The sequence below is a fragment of the Nanorana parkeri genome, unplaced genomic scaffold (assembly GCF_000935625.1).
Source record: "Nanorana parkeri isolate BGI_ZX_2015 unplaced genomic scaffold, ASM93562v1 scaffold1166, whole genome shotgun sequence".
Classification (NCBI taxonomy): Eukaryota; Metazoa; Chordata; class Amphibia; order Anura; family Dicroglossidae; genus Nanorana; species Nanorana parkeri.
Window position 1 is genome coordinate 375,405 of NW_017307434.1, and position 19,927 is coordinate 395,331.

The 19,927-nt window shown below is 45.5% G+C and overlaps 1 protein-coding gene across 1 annotated transcript in view; it reads left to right on the forward strand.

Moving 5' to 3' along the window:
* The window catches only part of EPG5 (ectopic P-granules autophagy protein 5 homolog), an 83,297-nt gene that overhangs the window by 52,252 nt on the left and 11,118 nt on the right, over positions 1-19,927 (forward strand). Inside the window, exons 29-39 of the mRNA XM_018568281.1 lie at positions 622-816; positions 3,490-3,703; positions 5,015-5,175; positions 7,465-7,672; positions 9,852-9,927; positions 11,190-11,293; positions 11,778-11,953; positions 13,453-13,638; positions 15,209-15,418; positions 16,919-17,063; positions 17,987-18,229. Coding sequence (XP_018423783.1) covers positions 622-816; positions 3,490-3,703; positions 5,015-5,175; positions 7,465-7,672; positions 9,852-9,927; positions 11,190-11,293; positions 11,778-11,953; positions 13,453-13,638; positions 15,209-15,418; positions 16,919-17,063; positions 17,987-18,229 — 1,918 coding nt within the window. The remainder of the gene's footprint in view (positions 1-621; positions 817-3,489; positions 3,704-5,014; positions 5,176-7,464; positions 7,673-9,851; positions 9,928-11,189; positions 11,294-11,777; positions 11,954-13,452; positions 13,639-15,208; positions 15,419-16,918; positions 17,064-17,986; positions 18,230-19,927) is intronic.

The window sequence follows — 19,927 nt, forward strand, 5'->3', positions numbered from 1 at the left end:
AAGGATGCCGTGTTACATTGCTGGTTAGTGTTATGTCCCTTTAAGCTGGCCATGCACTGCTTGGAATTTGGTGTCAGCAATGCATGGACTTGGTCCAGTGTAAGTATATGTATTTTATACCTGGAAGGGCCATGGGGATCCTGTAGGCATTCTCTGATTGGACAGGGTGCGGATCGTGACATCACCACCCCTCTTCCAATCAGCTAAGGTCTTGTATTTTTAGCAATTAATAGAAGGTTTCCACTGATTTCAGGACCCGGAAGACCTGTTTTACAGGATCCCCGTGGGTCAACCAGGTATAAAATCTATATGGTTCCATGGGGGCCAATCGGGACCAATGAAGGTATATATAAATATTTATACCTGGAGTTCAGCTTTAATGAGCAGGTAACCCTTGAAGTGCAGGAAGGGCCCCACTACAAGGATATTTTTTTACAAAAATCCCAGAGCTCATCTTTAAAAAAAAAAAATAACCTCCTTCCTGGCCACATGCAGTCCTGGAAGTCACCAATTGGTTTCCTTTGCAAACCCAACTTTTGACTTTCAAGATGGCGTGCGGCAGCTGCTTCAGAAGGGAAGTCATTTTTACTTGATGGAAGCCTGTGTTCTTTTCCCCTCCAGGTATTTATAAGTGGGGCCCAGTCTGAGTGCCGGCCCATACTCCAGACCATTCTTCAGAACCGGCGCCTCTGCAACCTGCTGTCTCCGTATTTCACCCCAGCCGCCTCGCCAGGAGAATTCGTACACCTGTACGAGAAGGTGGTGGAAGCCATTTCTGAGGACAACAGTGACGTCATCTTTATGCTGCTCACCAAGGTACAGCCATGTACGAATGGGTCGTGTCTGCACTTTTCTAATGTGGTTTCCTTGGAGGTTGAAGATAATAATGTGCAGTCGTTGTTGAAGACATTCAGAACTATTTAGAGAAGTCTCTTCTCCAGAGGAGCTTACACTCTAACGTCTTTGCCAAGATCATCATGTTCGGATGTAGCAAAAGAAACACCGCCACTAACAGGTCCTTTTTAAAGACACATTTTCAAGAAACATTTGCCTGTATAGGGAACACTTCATGGTCAATCTGGGGCTGCAGCTTAATATATTAAAGTGAAGGTCCAGCCAAAACGTATAGACAGGAAGTGATGGAGAATCTGTAGCATGGTGTGGTGTTCTGCTGTGCTCTGGGGTTGGCCCTGCTCTCCCCCTCTTCCTTAGTGGTAAGTATCCTATGAGGCTCTGAGTGTGTCACCTACTCATATGGGGCTGCTGGTGCTCATCTTGCACAGGGGGACTCCCCAGACTTTTGGGGCACTGGCCTTCACTTTAGGAGGCACCTTGCCTACTAGGTGGCTCATCCTACAAGGCTGGGTTGGCATTGTTGAAGTGCCGTTAGGAATCCTGATTATTTTAAAATAAACCTTTAAAGGAGAACTATGAGGTGAGTGCTTTTCACTCACCTCATAGTTCTAGCCGACCTGTGACAATGAGACTGTCACAGGTCGGCTCAGTAGATCAGGAGGTGAGCGAACACATACCGGCGTTCGCTTACTTCTCGATCCTGTCACGGCCCTCTGCCGTGACAGGGGGAGGGGCTGGATTCCCCCCCCCTCCCCGCTCCGATCCTCCAGCGCTGACTGGCGGAACGGTCGGGGGCGGGTACAGCTGGCTCTGCCTCCAGATAGGCAGAGCCAGCTCTCACTCACGCAGCTGGGCGGATCCAGAGATAATTGTCGGGATCCGTTTCAGCGCCTCAGTTTAGCTTATACTGAGCTTAGAGAGACGGGAGGACGCTAGTTTGTGTCCTCCCGTTACCATAAGGAGAACTATTGGGAAAAGCCCTAACCCCATAGTTCTCCTTTAACTAAATGTTAAATGGGTCTCTTATTTCCTCCCTCTTACCTAATTGATTTTCTAATGACCTGTTTTGTTAATCACAATTCTCCTTCCTGGTATCTTGCAAAGGTGAGAGCGATGTAGCCCCTTCTCAACCCGCGCAGATTCCTGGGATTATTATTATACAGGATTTATATAGCACAGTTTGCTCAGTGCTTTACAAAATGGAGGGAGACAATACAATTAACAATACAATTTCAGTACAGGAGGTAGGAGGGCCTTGCTCATGAGAGCTTACAATCTAGTAGGGGGGGGGAGCAAGTGATACAAAAGGTAATAATTGTGTGGGATGATTAAATAAAAGAATTGAAAGTACTGTTATACTGAGCTGGACAAGGCCTCCCTGAAGAGATGAGTTTCCAAGGATCGCCTAAAGGTGGACAGAGTAGGAGTTAAGCGGACAGAGCGGGGTAGGGAGTTCCAGAGAATGGGAGACGCTCTGGAAAAGTCCTGGAATTACACATCATACAACCCAGAAAAGCTGCAGGATACATCTGCCAAAATCTCATAATATTTCATGCCTGTATAGACTGTGACTAAGCCCTCGTTCACACCTGAACGTTTTGTAGCGCGTTCTACGCTCGACGAACGCTCTACAAAACGCTCAAAAATATAAATCCCATTGTATTCAATGGTCTCGTTCCCACCTTGGCGTATTTCCGCCCGTCCCTAACGCGCTACAAAACGGCCCACGCCTGAAAAGGTACAGGTACTACTTTGGGCCGTTTTGTTGCGCGTTTCCATTGGGATACAGCCAAGTAGCCTTCGGAAACGCGCGAAGGTCGCACGACTTTTTTTACCGCGAATCGCAGTAAAAAAACGCGCGACGGTCGCACAACTGACGCGCATATGCAATACGCCTAGGTGTGAACGAGACCTTAATGGTTAGCACCTCTACCTTGCAGCACTGGGGCCCTCATTTTGGTGCCAGCCGGGACACTATCTGCATAATGTTTGAATGATCTCCCTGTGCAAATGTGTGTTCTCCGATTTTCCTCCCATGCTGCTAAGACATGCTGGTAGGCTAATTGGCTCCTGTGTAAATTGACCCTAGTATGTGTGTATGTATGTGTGATATACCTATATAGACAATGGCTTAGCGGTTAGTACTTCTGCCTTCCAGCACTGCGGTCCTTGATTTTAATCCCAGCTAGGGAGTTTGCATGCTCTCCCTGTGCTTGCGTGGGTTTCCTCCGGGTTCTCCGGTTTCCTCCCACACTGCAAAGACATGCTGGAAGGTTAATTGGCACCTGTCTAAATCATCCTAATATGTCTGTGTATGTATGTGTGATAGAGGTTTTTGATTGTAAGCTCCTTGAGGGCAGGGAGTGATGTGAAAGAAAAAAATATGTACAGTGCTGTGTAAATGTATGATGCCTTATAAATGGCAAAAATAAATAAAAAAGTAGCACCATGCCAGCCAATAAACAATAAAACAGGGCAAAGGTCCTCTTTGAGGCCCTTTATTTGTGCTTCCCCTCCTTCTACTTTGCCTGTTAGTTGTATTCACATTACATTTGACTATGTGTTGTGTGCATTCATGTTTTATGCCTTTACCTGGATCCGGAGACCTTTCATCCTCCTTTTTTCATGTTGTAGTTTGATCTGAACCACTGGCTGAACTCTGCAAAACCTTCCATGTCTGAGCGCAGCAAGCTCCTGGAGTCGGTGCACCTGGCCCTGACGCTCTGCGGCCTGGAACCCGAAGAAGAGCTGCTGATGCCTTTTAATATTTTCTGCAAGCACTGGAGCTCCATCCTCCGCTATCAGTTCCCGGATCACTACAGTGACTGCCTGCGGCTCCTCATGCAGAGTAAGTGGACTTCTTCAATGGTGGAACCCTTTATGACAGATATTTACATGGTCTTTACATAGGGCTGAATGAGTCATTCATCAATTATATATTCACTGCCTCACTGTGGCTCATGCCTGGAAAATGATATAGCATTGCTGAACGATTTTTCAAAGCAGTGGAAACTGCAGTTTCTAAATGCAAAGTAATGCATTAAGGAAAAAAGAATGCTCTGATGGGGTACAGAACCACAGAGGAAAACAACTATTGAGAGTGCTTATTTCTTAAGATTACATAATGAGCACTGTGGCCAGGCAGCGGGGGAAGTGAATACAATTCTGGGGTGCACAATCAGGATGAAGAAGCTCCTTATTCCTCTATATAGATCTTTAGTTATCACTAGAGGCATCCCCAGCAGGAGGAAGGAGGTCCTGATTCCTCTATATAGATCTTTATTATCACTAGAGGCATCCCCAGCAGCAGGAAGGAGGTCCTGATTCCTCTATATAGATCTTTATTATCACTAGAGGGATTCCCCAGCAGCAGGAAGGAGGTCCTGATTCCTTTATATAGATCTTTATTATCACTAGAGGGATCCCCAGCAGCAGGAAGGAGGTTCGGATTCCTCCTATATAGATCTTGAGTCTTTAGAGGGATCACCAGCAGGAGGAAGGAGGTCCTGATTCCTCTATATAGATCTTTAGTCATTAGAGGGATCACCAGCAGGAGGAAGGAGGTCCCCAGCCGGAGGAAGGAGGTCCTGATTCCTCTATATAGATCTTTAGTCATTAGAGGGATCACCAGCAGGAGGAAGGAGGTCCTGATTCCTCTATATAGATCTTTAGTCATTAGAGGGATCACCAGCAGGAGGAAGGAGGTCCTGATTCCTCTATATAGATCTTTAGTCATTAGAGGGATCACCAGCAGGAGGAAGGAGGTCCTGATTCCTCTATATAGATCTTTAGTCATTAGAGGGATCACCAGCAGGAGGAAGGAGGTCCTGATTCCTCTATATAGATCTTTAGTCATTAGAGGGATCACCAGCAGGAGGAAGGAGGTCCTGATTCCTCTATATAGATCTTTATTATCACTAGAGGGATCCCCAGTAGGAGGTCCTGATTCTGGTCCTGGGAATTCAGCGCTGAATTCCTGGGGCCAGAATCTCCTGCTTGGTCCTCACTGAGTAGATATGATTAGATTCCTATTGATTGAAGCTCCTCTGGATGGAGTGGGGACAGTTTTTCGCGAATCTCCTGCAATTCATTTTATATACCTGATATCGTCTTTCAATGAACTTTTGTGACATGTCTTGGTGTGCTGTGCGGTCCTCAGGTTCCTCTGAACAACTCCTGAGCCCCGAGAGTTGGAGAACATCATTGAAAGCTATTGGGTGCTACAGCCCCAGAGTTCCCCCCAACAACGTGAAACCAGAAAACAAAGACCCTCTCATGTTTCCAAACTGCACCAACAAAACCATGTTATCGGCCGAGCAGGTAATAATATTCTTGGGGTGTCATTTTATAATCCTTGGGGGGGATGTAGGTTTCATTAGCTCAAATCCCATAAATTGTACCCCTATGGATAGAGTGCTTGTCTTCTATCCAAAACAGTGACACATCACAGCCCTACTGGTAGGGAGATAGCGTTTTAAAACAACAAAAATTAAATCACTTTGTACCCACTGTGTAGTGGGTCCAAAGTGTGTAGAGGTGGAATTTGTAGGACCAACCCACTCTGACCTATAGTAAGATGTTTTCATTTTCATAAATATGTGGAGAGGGAAGAGCAGACCCGACAAGAAATAGAACATAGAGCAAAACCAGCTCATTGGCATCAAAAGCCCTGAGCTGCAGAATTTCATCAGCTGAGTAACAATCAGGGGTCCAGTTAGTGGCAGATGGGCAAAGTTCTATAATGAGCAATGGTCAGGGGCAAATAGAGGTTACCTTGGCTGCAGAAGGCAGGCTTGTCTGCAAGTATAGCATAGGCATTAAGGATGGGCTCGGGCTTGTTCGCAGCTCCACGTGTCGAGCCCGCCAGGAAGCTGACAGGGCGCAGCGCCAATCACAGGTACTGAGACATTTTCCCGCTCCGCAGCTGCAGAGATCGGGAAATGTCTCAGTGCCTGTCATTGGCGCTGTCAGCTTCCTGGCGGGCTCCGCACGTAGAGCTGCAAACATGCCCGAGCCCATCCTTAAAGGCATGTGCGCTGTGCTGTGCTGCATTACCCCATAACAGCCACTAGATGGCGTGAGTGTACCCCTAGAGAGAGCATGACTAACTATTAAGAGGATATTGGTAGCGGCAAGGAAAAGTTCAGAGACATAAGTGCTAACTGCTTGCAATTGATGATTTATTACATTTAAAGTCCAACTCCAAAGATGAAGCTCATCTTCCTATAGTGGGGAAGGGTTAAAGCATCTCATTGTGTGTATTGCAGTCTGCATCCCCATTGTGGAGGTCTAATCTTATTTATTTATTTAGGGCTGCAACTAATGATTATTTTGATAATCGATTAGTTGGCTGATTTATTTTTTCAATTAATCGGATAAAAATAAATAAATATAATCTTTAAAATAAAATACACAAATGGAGTGTTACGAACATAAAGGTTACTACAGAATAAAACTGCATGCACAAATTTTTGCAATCGCACTGCACTGGAATGCACATCATTGCGGTACCATGCGTTCCAGTGCGGGCAGTCACACTGTGGGCGGGAAATGCGTTTGGGGTGCCATTGAAATGAATGGCACTGCAATGCAGAATTTGTCAGGCCGAAACCGAAAATTACTTTTTTTCCCCACCTTTTATAATTATATATTTTTTTATAATTGTACTGTAAGCACATGGCGCTGGAATAGCTTCAGCCCAGGAATGACGGCTGCCAGTGGCAAGATTTCGCAGACGACAGCTGAATGTAAATACAGCAGGTAGAGGGCTGGTGCAATAGCCAGCCTGCTATTGGCCACTTCAAATTGCAATAGCAGGCTGACTATTGCACCCGCCCACAGCTTGCTGTGCCCTCCCAGCATGAGGGAGAGAGCTAGGAGATCCAACCAACTAATCCATAATGAGAATAGTTGACAACTATTCTCATAATCAATTATTATCGATTAATCGATTGTTGTTTGCGGCCCTATATTTATTACAGGTATTTATATAGCACTGATAGTTTACGCAGCGCTTTACATGCTGCACATTTACATCAGTCCCTGCCCTCAAGTAGCTTACAATCTAAGGTCCCTATTGTACATACTTACAGGACCAAGTTAGACATATGGGAGGAAACCAGAGTACCCGGAGAAAACCCAGATAGAACATGCAAAGTCCTTGCAGATAGTGTCCTGATTGGGACTTGCACCGGGTACCCCCAGTGCTGCCAGACAGAACCCCCCAAGCCACTGTGTGGCCTTCCTTTCTTAGTGACAGGGGTTCAAAGGGACAAGAAGTGATTGGAAATCCTTCCAATGGGAGATAACAACATAAACACATTTTTTAGTACGGTGAAGGAAGAACCTCAATCAGGTTTTTATTGCTGTGTGCCTTCCTGCTCGGTGACTCCTAGTCCTCTTCTTTCCTGTCCTGTTGTCACCGCGGTGTCACTGGGACACCCAGTACGGTAGAAAAACCACAAAAGTCACAGACGGCACTGAAAATAGATGGCGGTTCTGTGCCTTCTCCACTCTTCTATTAAAAGCTGATATAGAAAGATTGGGCTTCAGCTTATCCCTATTTCAGATTGCTTATTTACGGATTATCTATGGACATGACATTCCCAGGTCCTGGAGACCATCAAATGGCTTTCAGACTTCTTCTACAAACTGCGTTTGTCCAAGTCGGACTTTCAGAGCTTCGGCTTGCTGTCCAAGTGGAGTCTGTACATGGCAGAAGTGAAGATCTTCCTGGAATATCTGGTGAAGAGTCTCATTGACTACGAGGTCCTCGCTATCAAAGAAGAGCCCATGGGAAGCCACACAGTCCAGACAGGTAATGACCAATTCCAATAGTGTTCCAGACTTTATTCAGCTTCCTTCACTGCTGCAGCTGGCTGCGATATAAATAAAGTTATTGCAGTCAAAAAGGGGAATAGGGATTTTATGGTGCACAATACAAATATTTTGTTAAAAACAGTTGAGTTTATTTCTATATATTAAAACAACCAATAGGGAACATCCATGGGCATCCGTAGGCGTGGTGCCACCGGGTGATGATGTGTGCGTACCTGCCGTCGGCCATCTTGGTGATGGATGCTGGCAAAGAGAGGAGGGGATGTTCACCCGGTGGGATAAGCTACAGTTTGCCGCTGGGTCCCCCTGCCCATGACCGAGTGCCCGACTTTTTAGAGGGGGTGACACACAAATGATTGTTAGTCATGTTGGTGTAACCTGGAGCGGGACGCCCCTCCCCCTTTCCCCCCAGAGTGATGACACTGAGAACATCTATACACACAGAACAATAAAACCAAGAAAAGTGGGCTTCTCTACAAACATCTCCTGTAAACCATTAAATAACAATCGGCAGCTACAAGTGGTCTGAATGTCTGTATGCTGATATCTAGTATTCTGTATAGAAACAGGTAGGTTGGTCCATGAATAAGTCGAAGTCGAGCGCGGTTTAGACCTCAATGCGTTTCGCCTGTGAGGGCTTCTTGCGGAGGTAAGAAAGAGGCTTACTACAGTAAGACCACTGGAGTAGGAAGCCCCAGCATCAAAGCTAGACAACGCCTCCATGGGGGTGGGGGATCACAGGAGGGGGCATCTCCAAAGTACCAGCAGCTCGTTGTGTCTCTCCGCGATCTTTGCTTGGTGGTCCAGTGTCTTCCACCTGCCTGTGATAAGTATTGTGTGATTTACGATGCACTTTCCGTACTATTCATTCACATCAGTCCCTGCCCTCAAGGAGCTTACAATCTAAAGTCCCTAAACACACATATTAGGGCCATTTTATACAAGAGTCAATGATCCTAGCAGCTTGTCATTGAAGTGCTGGAGGAAGCCCATGCAAGCACAAGGCAAACATGTGAACTACATGCAGGTGTCCTGGCTGGGCTTCAGACCGAGGACCCCAGTGCAGAAGTGCTCACCACTGAGCCACTGTGCTGCACCGCCATCTGTTTTCCCCTACGGACAGAAAGTATGTTAGGACTAGAGAACACCTCTCCCTGCATAACATATAGGGAAGGTGTTCTGTGTTCCACAGAGAAACCTGGCAAGTGTTACCTGATGAGAGTCAGCACAGGCAAGAGTGCACAGGACATTATCAGCTCACAAGATTTGTAACATGATCAACAGGTTTTGTTTTTTTTGCACTTGAATAGATATAAGAAAACGCTTTTAGGGGTATATTTAACAGATAAAAGGGGAGCAAAAACGAAAATGTCATTGTCGGGGTTCATACAGTTTGGGTTCCTCACACTGGCTCTCCATCACATCCTTAAGACTCGTTGCACTTTGAAACCATTTCATATGATCATTGTCTGCAGTATAGGGTGTTCATTCTAATGGGGGATTTATCTGGGGTCCAATTTGCAGATTTTGGCAGTAGAAAGGTGGCTTGGCTTGCCCTAAAGGAGCTGTAAAGTCCCAGCATATCCTCTCCTGTTATAACATCAGCATTGTAATAGGAATACATAGTAGAGTTGTTTCTGATAATACAATCAAAGCTTACTTGAAAAAAATCCCTTTTATGTAGTGAGTACTGCCTTTCATCTGCCCATCACTTCCAACAACTTCCTGGATTCCCAGAGTGCGTTGCGTCTTTCCCCGCTGCTCGATGTGATGGAATCTCCATTTCTCAAGACTACATATTCCATCATGCATTGCCGCCAGCAAGCAAGGATAATGTTACATTGTTCAGATGCTGAGTTGTAGTTCAGAAGGCAGACTCTGGGAATTGTGTCAGTGCATTGAGGAAGTACATCCTATGAGCATCTTCAATAAGTAACTTCTAGATGGATCTGGTTATTAGGAGCGGGATAGAAAATTCAATACAGAAATACAGATTTATTTTTCGTTTTTGACCAGAGATACTCTTTAAGTTTCATTTCCAATACAGGTCCATCAGGGTACGCAGCAATTGTACAGCAATAATCCTAACAAAATAATTCTCAAAAAGTCTTTTGTATGGGAAAAGTTTTACTAATACGTGTTCACATTCTGTCTTTCAGGACTGAAATCGCTACATTCAGTGGTCACGGAGCTTTTCAAACCCTGGCTGATGGTTTTGGATTCAGTAGAGAGCAGGTATGTCTCCTTTGGCTGCTTGGTACATTTGTATTTTAGTAATGACGTTACTAATAGTTTGTGACTGGTTTGTGCTGGTCACCAGAGGCTGATTTATGGACCTCGATATCCAGCATGCAGACCTGAGGGCTCTCCTGGCAGAGCTCGCTCAGATGCTGTTGTCCGTGTCAGTGGTTAACCATGTTCTACCTCCTTGAGTGCCAAAACTGAGCATCTGCCTCCATCTACTGAACAGGAGCTTAGTTGCTTTATATACAATAGCTGTGAGCAAAGCCTGCGCGAAAACTGGACAGGCAACGCAGTGTCTCTGAGCTTGGACCGTACTGAGCTCATTCATTTCTGCACTGGGCAGATTCTGCTGATTGGCCGGATGCTGTTTCAAAACCATGAGAGAAACACCTGGGTTGAAGCATCCCGCTCTTATTTCTACCAGGCGTTTAATTAGTTAAAAATTCCAATTAGGGCTGCAACTAATAATCATTTTCATAATCAATTAGTTGACCGATTTGTATTTTTCAATTAATCGTATAAAAAAAACGAAATACCATCCCTTGGTATACCAAAATAAAATACACCAATTAGGTGTTACACACGTAAAGTTTACTTCAGGATAAAACTTTTCTTTGCAATCACACTGCACTGGAACGCACGGCATCACGGTACCGTGCGGTCCAGCGCACGATCACACTGTAGGTAGGAGGCGCATTTGGGGCACTGCAACGAACCTCCCGCAGCAGAACTTGTCAGGCCCAAACCCGAAAATGACTTTTTTCCCACCTTTTATTATTTTTTTTACTAATTGTATTTGTAAGCACGTGGAGCTTGAATAGCTGCAGCCAGGGAATGACGGCTACCAGTGGATTCCGCAGACGGCAGCTGAATGTACATACAGCAGGTAGTGGGCTGGTGCAATAGACAACCTGCTATAGGCCACTTCAAATTGCAATAGCCAATAGCAGGCTGGCTATTGCACCCACCCACCGCTTGCTGTGCCCTCCTCCCAGCATGGAGGAGAGAACTAGGGGATCCAACCAACTAATCCATCATGAGAATAGTTGATAACTATTCCCATTACCAATTAATCAATTAGTTGGTTGCAGCCCTAATCCCAGTATCTGAATTTGGACAGATATGTTATGTGAGCAGCAAATAGCGGTGGGAAAGCTCCTGTGGCTGGGTGATATTAATGTTATTTCCTGTTAAGTAAGAAATAGAAGAAATCATACACCCCATTGACTTCCTTAATTCTTTTTTTATTTCAGCACTCAGCGCTGTTACCCCTGGCTTGAGAGTGACACCCCCACCGCAATGGCAATGGTCCAACTGTTTTCTGATTGTATTCTCACCCTACACCAGAAGTTCCAGGGTGAGTATAGTGCTAAGACGCTTATATTGTCCCTTAGTTCACCTGTTCTCTGTATCCTGCACTTTCTCCACCCCTCCTTATTTCTCTTTCTGACTTTTTCTGTCTCTCCTTTCCTTTCCTTTCCCACCCCCACCTCTCTCTCCACCTCCTCTCCCATACCCCACATCCCCCCCTCTCTTTTTTCACCACCTCTGCACTCCTCCATGTCGCCCTCTCCTTTCTATCCTCCTCGGCCAGAAGTTCATCTGTTATGTGTCCCCATTCACATTATCCAATTGCATGTATGCACGCACACTGGCACACGTAAATGCAACACTTTTAAAAAATGCTTGCAGCAACATTACTTGCTGATGGCAACCCAAACGCAGCCGATAACACAAACTGTTTTTGCCCGCGTGCTTCCGCAACGCTGAGTGGGGGCGGGGTCTTAATGTGATTTATATATAGAGTGTGTATATGAACTCTTTCTATGACCTCCTTACAGATCACCTGCTGCCAGGCCAGCGAGGGGCACTGTGGCTGCACCTAATGCACTATTGTGAATCCTGTACTGCCCCCATGAGCCCAGAGTACATCCTATATGCCTACCACGCAGAGTACATAAAGCTGCCCTGGAAGGACATGTACCCCGACCAGACCCTAATGGAAGAATTCTTCAAAGTAAGTGATTTTTATTTAAAGTGGCACTCCAGGCAAACGCCTTAAAACTTACTCGAAATACATATTTAATTTTTTTTTACCTGCCAAAGTATTTATAATAGTGTTCAGGCAGTCTTCTGATCCACTAGGCTTCGCCACACCGCATAGATGGAAGAGTGACACCTCAAATTCCCACCTTTCAGCTTCCTGTGTCACCTGTTTGCTTATTGGAGTAGGAATCAGGGGTGTGATGCTTCTGAATGTGTGCAGGCAGATGACACAGGAAGCTGCAGAGCTAAAATATGTGAGTATTGTGCTGACCATTGCCGGCTGTAGCTGAGATCACTTGCTGGCTATATAATGATGTCCATTGCCTGTCTGTCTGGTCACAGCCTGGCTATCTGGCTGTAATGGTATTTGTTTGCTTTATTGTCCCCTCTGTCCGTTGATGGTAGACACCTTCACTGGGGTCACTTACCTATTGCTTGTTCCCGTCTTGCCTCTTCCTGCTCTCCAATTACATAATGGCACTCTTAACCCCTAGTGCTCAACCTGCATCACAAGGGCCCTTTGCTGCTTGCCCTTTGCAGACCCCATGTCCACAGTCTATGACCATCTCCTGTAGTGTGTCTTCAGTCTCCAGCCACCCCTGTTGCATGTCTTTGGTTTCCGATTGTCTCCTCTAATATGCCTAAGGCCTCTGACAGTCTTCTGTTGTATACTGAATATTATGTCGCACCCTCCCACAACTTTTCAATCATAATTGAGAACACAACTATCCAACCCTCCCCCCATGCCAAGGTCCTAGGTGTCATCCTTGACTCGGACCTCACTTTTCTTCCCCACATCCAATCCCTATCCAGATCCTGCCGCCTTCACCTTCGTAACATCTCCAAAATACGCCCCTTCCTCACCAATGAAACCACAAAGCCGCTCATCCACTCCCTTGTTATCTTTTATCTCGACTATTGTAGCTCCCTCCTCATTGGCCGACCTCTACCCAGGATATCCCCCCTTCAGTCTATCATGAATGCTGCTGCCAGACTTATTCAACTAACCAACCGCTCAGTGTCTGCAACCCCCCTCTGCCAATCCCTGCACTGGCTTCCATCCCCCGCCTCCCTCTGCCAATCCTTGCACTGGCTTCCATCCCCCACCCCCACTCTGCCAATCCCTGCACTGGCTTTCGATAGCCCAAAGTATAAAATTCAAAATATAAACAATGACTTAGAAAGCCATCCACAACTCTTCCACCGGCTATATCTCAAACCTGGTCTCAAGGTATCACCCTAACCGTCCCCTCCGCTCTTCCCAAGACCTCCTGCTTTCCATCTCCATCCTGCATAATAATAATGTCCGGCCCCTTGGAGTTGTCAGGGGCCACAGTTGAGACCCCCTACATCTTGTAAGTTGACAACCACTGCTTTAAACCAACATGAACTGATTATTCCCAGCCACCCTCTGATTTTGCGTACATCACTTCCTGCATCCTTATCCCAATGCTTGTTCTCGTCTGCTAGGTGGAGAGAGGTAGTCCAAAGAGTTGCTTCCTCTTCCTGGGAGCCGTGCTGTGTGACGTGAACTGGATGAGTGTCCTGGCAGATGCCTGGGGTCCCGTTCCTCGCCCGGAAACGCACCGCATGCTGGTCTGTCTCCTCTTTATGATGGTCTTCCTCACTAAAGAGGAAAAGCTCATCAATGAGCCTGTAAGTATTATGACTTCTCTATAATGACACGTACATTGTATTACTGTCTTGGGTGTGGTATTTCAGCTCATGGTAACTGGCTTTTGCTGAGAATTTAAAGAATCCTAGTCAAATGATAGATTATAATTTCTTTAGATGACTGGGTATGGGAATCGTTAAATACGGTAAAATAAACCTGGGTGAAACTGGCTTTAACCACCCACCAACCTTATTAGTCCCGCCCCCCCAATAGTGCCATTCTTTACTTACCCTCCACTCTCCAGCACTGTCCCGAACTTCCTCCTTGATACAGCGCCAGCAGTCCTCATTAGCGCCATTCCATGGGAGCCCAGCCTTTCATTTACACACTCGGGAACATCAGGAGGACACATCAGCACACAGGCTGGGCTCCCAGTACTCCAGGACTGGGTAACGCTCAAATGCCATTACATGTGTGCTGCTCAGTTCTGGAAGAGATTGCCTACCTCCCACTGCTGCCGAAAGAAGAAGAGCCAGGGTCTCCATCAGAGGACCGGCAAAAAGATTTGGAGGAAAAAAGCTATATATATATAGGGTTTTTAATAAATACCGGGTTGTGGGAATCCTGCAGTTCCACCTTTAAATTAACTATACAATACCTTGTGTTATCCCATCTAACTACTTGTGCATAGAGGCTCTTGTAGACTCTTTGTTTCTCTCTCTTTTGTGTCACTCCTCCTCTCTAGCAAGCCCTATAAAGCAGCTGTGCAAAACCTGTGTAAATATCAACTTTAGCTTCAGACATCTGCTTGGGTACAATGACACCATCTCTCCTTCCCTGATTGGCTGAAATTATGTGAATCTAAAATCTTAATGTTAAAGTGACACTAAACTCAGGAGTTACATCGTAAAAATGCATCCAAGTACCTTAACTTTTAATGAAAATGTATCTTATTTGTGTATCACTCGGCTGTAGATCCTCAAATCATCTCTGAATTGGTGATGACACTGTCCTTCCTTCTGGAGGGGGGGGGCTACTTTTGTTCCCCATGGTCCCTGTGTGTGTTGTAAAGTAGTCACCACTGCAAGCTCGCTTCCGGGATGGACTACAATCTAATGTTTAGTTTACTCATTTGTATTGAGATTGTAGTCCATCCCGGGAGTGAGCTTGGAGTGGTGACTACTTTACAACACACACAAGGACCATGGGGAACAAAAGTAGCCCCCTCCAGAAGGAAGGACAGTGTCAGCACCAATTCAGAGATGATTGGAGGATCTACAGCTGAGTGATACACACATAAGATAGTTTTGTTAATAGTTAAGTTACTTGGATGCATTCTTACGATTTAACTCCTGAGTTTAGTGTCACTTTAAATGTTAAAGCAGATCTGTGGTGAATTTGGCTGAAAATGGGGTGCAGCGAAGTTCTCTAAAGCTGAGGCACCGGTAAGCATTGTGCTCTGGACATTGAAGTGTTAAGTACTGTAGGTTCTTTTTAAAGAGAGAGCGCTGTTTATTGTGTTTTATTTTGTTGCATTGTCTGTTAATCTATTTTGCTCCAGACCTTTCCAGCTTCTCTGTAAATCACTACTGACATCTTTACGTTGGACAGGGAACTCCACTGATCAATCTCTTAGGACAAGCTGGCACCTTGTCGTGGCACCTGGTGGACGCCGTGTCATACCAGAACATCATTGGATATTTCAGCAGCCATTATCCACCTTCCGTCATCCTGAGCACCCACCTGGCAGATGAGCTCCTTCTGAAGTTGCTGCGTGTCTCCGCTGGGCTCACCTCCTTCCCTGAATGCAGCATCTATTCCGTGAGTGCAAGCAGCCATCTACTATTAATGTTTCTTGTTTTTTACATAGTAACATTGTGTTCTGTATGTTACAGTTTACCATGTATGAGAGCTATGAGGGTCCTACTCATTGTGCCTTACAGTCCAATAGCGACCTTTAGGTGTGAGGGTTCTGCTTATTACACCTGAAAATGTTTAGGGAAAAAGAGGCGTGAGGGTCCTGATTGTTACAATGTAAATCTAATAGAGAACATGAAGTATGAGGGTCCTGCTCATTACAGTGTAATAGGTAACAGGGTCCTGCTCATTACAGTGTACAGTGTGATAGTGAGCAGGAGGTATGAGAGACCTGCTCATTACAGTGTACAGTGTGATAGTGAGCAGGAGGTATGAGGGACCTGCTCATTACAGTGTACAGTCTAATAGTCAGCAGGAGGTATGAGGGACCTGCTCATTACAGTGTACAGTCTAATAGAGAACATGAAGTATGAGGGTCCTGCTCATTACAGTGTAATAGGTAACAGGGTCCTGCTCATTACAGTGTACAGTGTGATAGTGAGCAGGAGGTATGAGGGACCTGCTCATTACAGTGTACAGTCTAATAGTCAGCAGGAGGTATGAGGGACCTGCTCATTACAGCTTAGAGTAATATTGGGAACAGGGGGCATCAGGGCCCCTGCGCATTACAGCTTATAGTTTATTAGACATACAAGATATGAGGGTCCTGCTCATTACAGCTTATATCTAATGGAGAATAGGAGGTGTGAGGGTCCTGCTCATTAAAGTGTACAGTTTAATGGACATAGGAGATATGAGGGTCCTGCTCATTACAGCTTAAAGTCGTATAGGGAAAAGAAGGCATCAGGGCCCCTGCTCATTACAGCTTACAGTCTAATAGATGTAGTAGATATGAGCGTCCTGCTCATTACAGCTTACAGTCTAATAGATGTAGTAGATATGAGCGTCCTGCTCATTACAGCTTACAGTCTAATAGATGTAGTAGATATGAGCGTCCTGCTCATTACAGCTTACAGTCTAATAGATGTAGTAGATATGAGGGTCCTGCTCATTACAGCTTACAGTCTAAAAGGGAAAAGGAAGAATTATAGTCTCAAGCTTATATTCTGACAGTGAACAGGAGGTATGAGGGCTCTGCTCATATGTTGGAGCATTTGACAGCCTCTTCTATAGCTCAGTGGCTTTATCGATGCTGTGTATAAACACCTTCTGTGCCCGTTATAAGGGACTCCCATTCTCACTTCTGGATTTTGTATTTATTTTATATCATGAGGCATTTAACAGGAGAAGCTGGAGCTCACAGAGGTAGGCAGAAACACCCAAAACTCCAAGGGAAGTGAGTCAGGAATTATGGCAGGAAGGTCTCCTGACCCTTTAAGGAAAGATCGCTGTCAGTAGAAGGAATGGCTCCAGCTTCACCACTTTTGATTAAAACTGTGATATTAGTTATTAGACTGACATGACTCAACCATCCAGCGTATTGATGTTTTCACTCTTCTCTAGGATGTGACTCCCAAGTGTCGAATATTTGTCCAGCAGATGGTTCAGTTTTTGGGCTCTTTGGAACAGAGCAACAAAATCAGCATCTCAGCCCTAGAGCAAGAGATGTGCAAATTGCTGGACGACATTTCCATTTTCAGCCCACCGGGTGAGTTTACTGCATTATTACTTATTTTCTTTCATTTAAAGAGGGCCTGAACGCAAAATGTGACGCAAGGGAGTTCTTTCCTGATTACTCTTCTAGTTTTCTTGCCCTTTAAAAAGGACTCTTACGGAGAAAGATGTGCCCAGCGAATAGCTAATCTACAGCTGATCTTTTCCCATTACTGACTTGCCATTCCTTGTTGGCCATCTTCATAGAGGTTCAGGGTTTTGCTTCCTCATGTCCTAGCTGCCCACTGATGGAGAATTATTCAAGAAGTAGCAGGAGAGGTGAAGGAAGCGCAGTCTCTCTAAAGTCTCCCTTGGTCCGACTTCTATTGTGAAGTCCCCTCTTGGCATGGTGAAGTCCCTCTGAAGTCCCATTTGTTCAGAGTTCTATTGTGAAGTCCTCAACTCACTTTGAGCTGCTGGCTTTTTATTAGAAAAATTGACAGCCCACCTGTGGGCATTGCCCCATAACACTTGTATTATAACCTATGCCAGAAGATCCACAGAATGGATAAAGCAGAAGCGTGGAGAATCTTGCACTGCAGGCCCACAGGAACAGCTTTATCTCCAGCAAGGAGAACAGTGATCAGCAAAGTAGTGACATCACCAGATCTCACTCAACCTTTACTGAGACTAGCAGTCAGGGATATAGGAGTGCCTTAGATGATCTCACACTGCTTTAAGCTTACAAAACAGGAAGTGCCCTGCTAGGAGGAAGTAATTGAAGACTAATAGTAGATTTTTCAAGGTACAATTTCAGCACATTTAACATTTCTAGGCGTTCACTGTAAGATGGCATGTTTTTACTATTTGAGTTCAGGTCCACTTTAAATGCTTGCTCGATTATATTTACTATCTTATTCATGGAAAATAACAAAACTGTATGACCAAGAAGGGAAATGATCCCCGGCTGTCTTTCAGATATGGAGTTGCAAAAGCGTCACATGGCAGTGAGCAGTCTCTTCATGGAGCTGCTGATGCTAATGAACAATGCCAGCGTGACCACAGCTGAGTCACTACGAGAGGCCCTAATCAAGTGGATTGACTCTAGTGTACAAGGCCTGATGGTCATGCCTCTGCTGACCGCAGCTTGTCAGAGTCTGGCCTCCATCAAGCACATGGCAGAGGCCACTGAAGCCTGCATCCTCTCCTACTTTAAGGATGGTAAGCTGACTTTCAATTATTTTTTAAGGGTCAGTCCACCCATACATATTTCCGTGTTTGGTTGATGCTAGCTAGGGAATCTACTAGCTAGATCTCTGCATTCGGTGGCGTAGTAGTTAGCTCTTCTGCCTTGCAGCACTGGGGATTCCAGGTTCAAAACCCAGCCAGGTCTCTATCTACAAGAAGTCTGCATGTTCTCCCTGTGCTTGCGTGGGCTTTCTCGGGCTACTCCTGTTTCCTCTCACACTCAAAAGACATGCTGGAAGGTAAATTTGGCTCCTGTCTAAATTGGCCCTCGTATGTATGAGTGTGAGATAGGGACCTTGGATTGTAAGCTCCTTGAGGGCAGGGACTGATGTGAATGTGCACTGTGTAAAGCGCTGCGTAAATTGCTGACGCTATATAAATACCAATAAAAATAAAATTCTCAGACTCTTGAGTTCCCGAGTCTGTACACCCAGGGCTCAAAATGTGGAAATTTGGGTCTCCAAGTACCGGTCCGCAGGCCAACTCCGGCCCGCTAGCCGGTACTATGTGGCCCGCAGCCAGCTGACATGTCAGGCACACGGTCTGCATCTGTGTCGGATGCAGACCACAGAGCAGCTCCTGTCAGCTCTGGCTTAGTTTGTCCGAGATGGGCAGATCGTACTTGCTGAAGGGGAGGCCTTCCGATGATTGCAGTGCTGAGCGGGCAGTGTGCGACCACGCCACCAACCCGCCAAAAATCGTACGATTTTCGGCAGGTTTTCCAGCGTGCTTGGAAGACTGGAAGACGAGAGTCGTACGACCTTACAGTAGAAGCGGTCGCACGCTGCCCATACACCTGACGATTATCGTACGATCGCGGGATCCCCTAATCTGCCGTTTACAAGCAGCAGCTATCATAAGATAAGAATTATCATAAGATTATTTAAGAGGGTGTGTTTAGGGGCGGAGTTAAGGACGGGGCAGGGTTAGGTGGGGCAACTGGTGGCTAGTATCTTTTAAGGCCTGGCTAGTAGCTCAGGACTTGAAATGTTGAGCCCTGTGTACACCTATTGTGCCCATTATGAAGAGCTCCCACTCTCGCTACCATAATTATTTATTTACTGTTGTAGAGATTGTAACAGGAGTTGCTGGGACGCAAAAGTGGCCGGGGACACCTAAAACTCGCAGTTGGGCAGTAAAAGAATTAGGAATTATGGCAGGGAGATCTTTTTATTAGAATATGCGAAACATCTAAGAATTTGGGGTCAGACTTTATCCACGTTTATCTAAATATCACTTTTGGGTGCACTTGGTGTGCATTATAAATTCCAGTTGTGTTTTACTTATCCCAAGGATGAGCTCCCAAATGTAATGCTTATCAAAAGGACGAGCCCCCAAATGTAATGCTTATCAAAAGGACGAGCCCCCAAATGTAATGCTTATCAAAAGGACGAGCCACCAAATGTAATGCTTTGATTTACTTTTACAGATATTTGTTGTCTGATTCTTCAGTAAAGCTCAAGGAAACTGATCCAGTAGCATTTGACGTACTTTACTAGGCAAAAATGCTGTGTAAACAAACCTAGTTACAGGAAAAGCAGTACAATACAAACATACAGGCTGCTGCAACATACATACACATACATACGCATACACCGACTACACTATCCTTTCTAGTACATGGAATAGTTTCTATAAGAGGATACAGTTATGGCTTCCAGTTGCAAATTC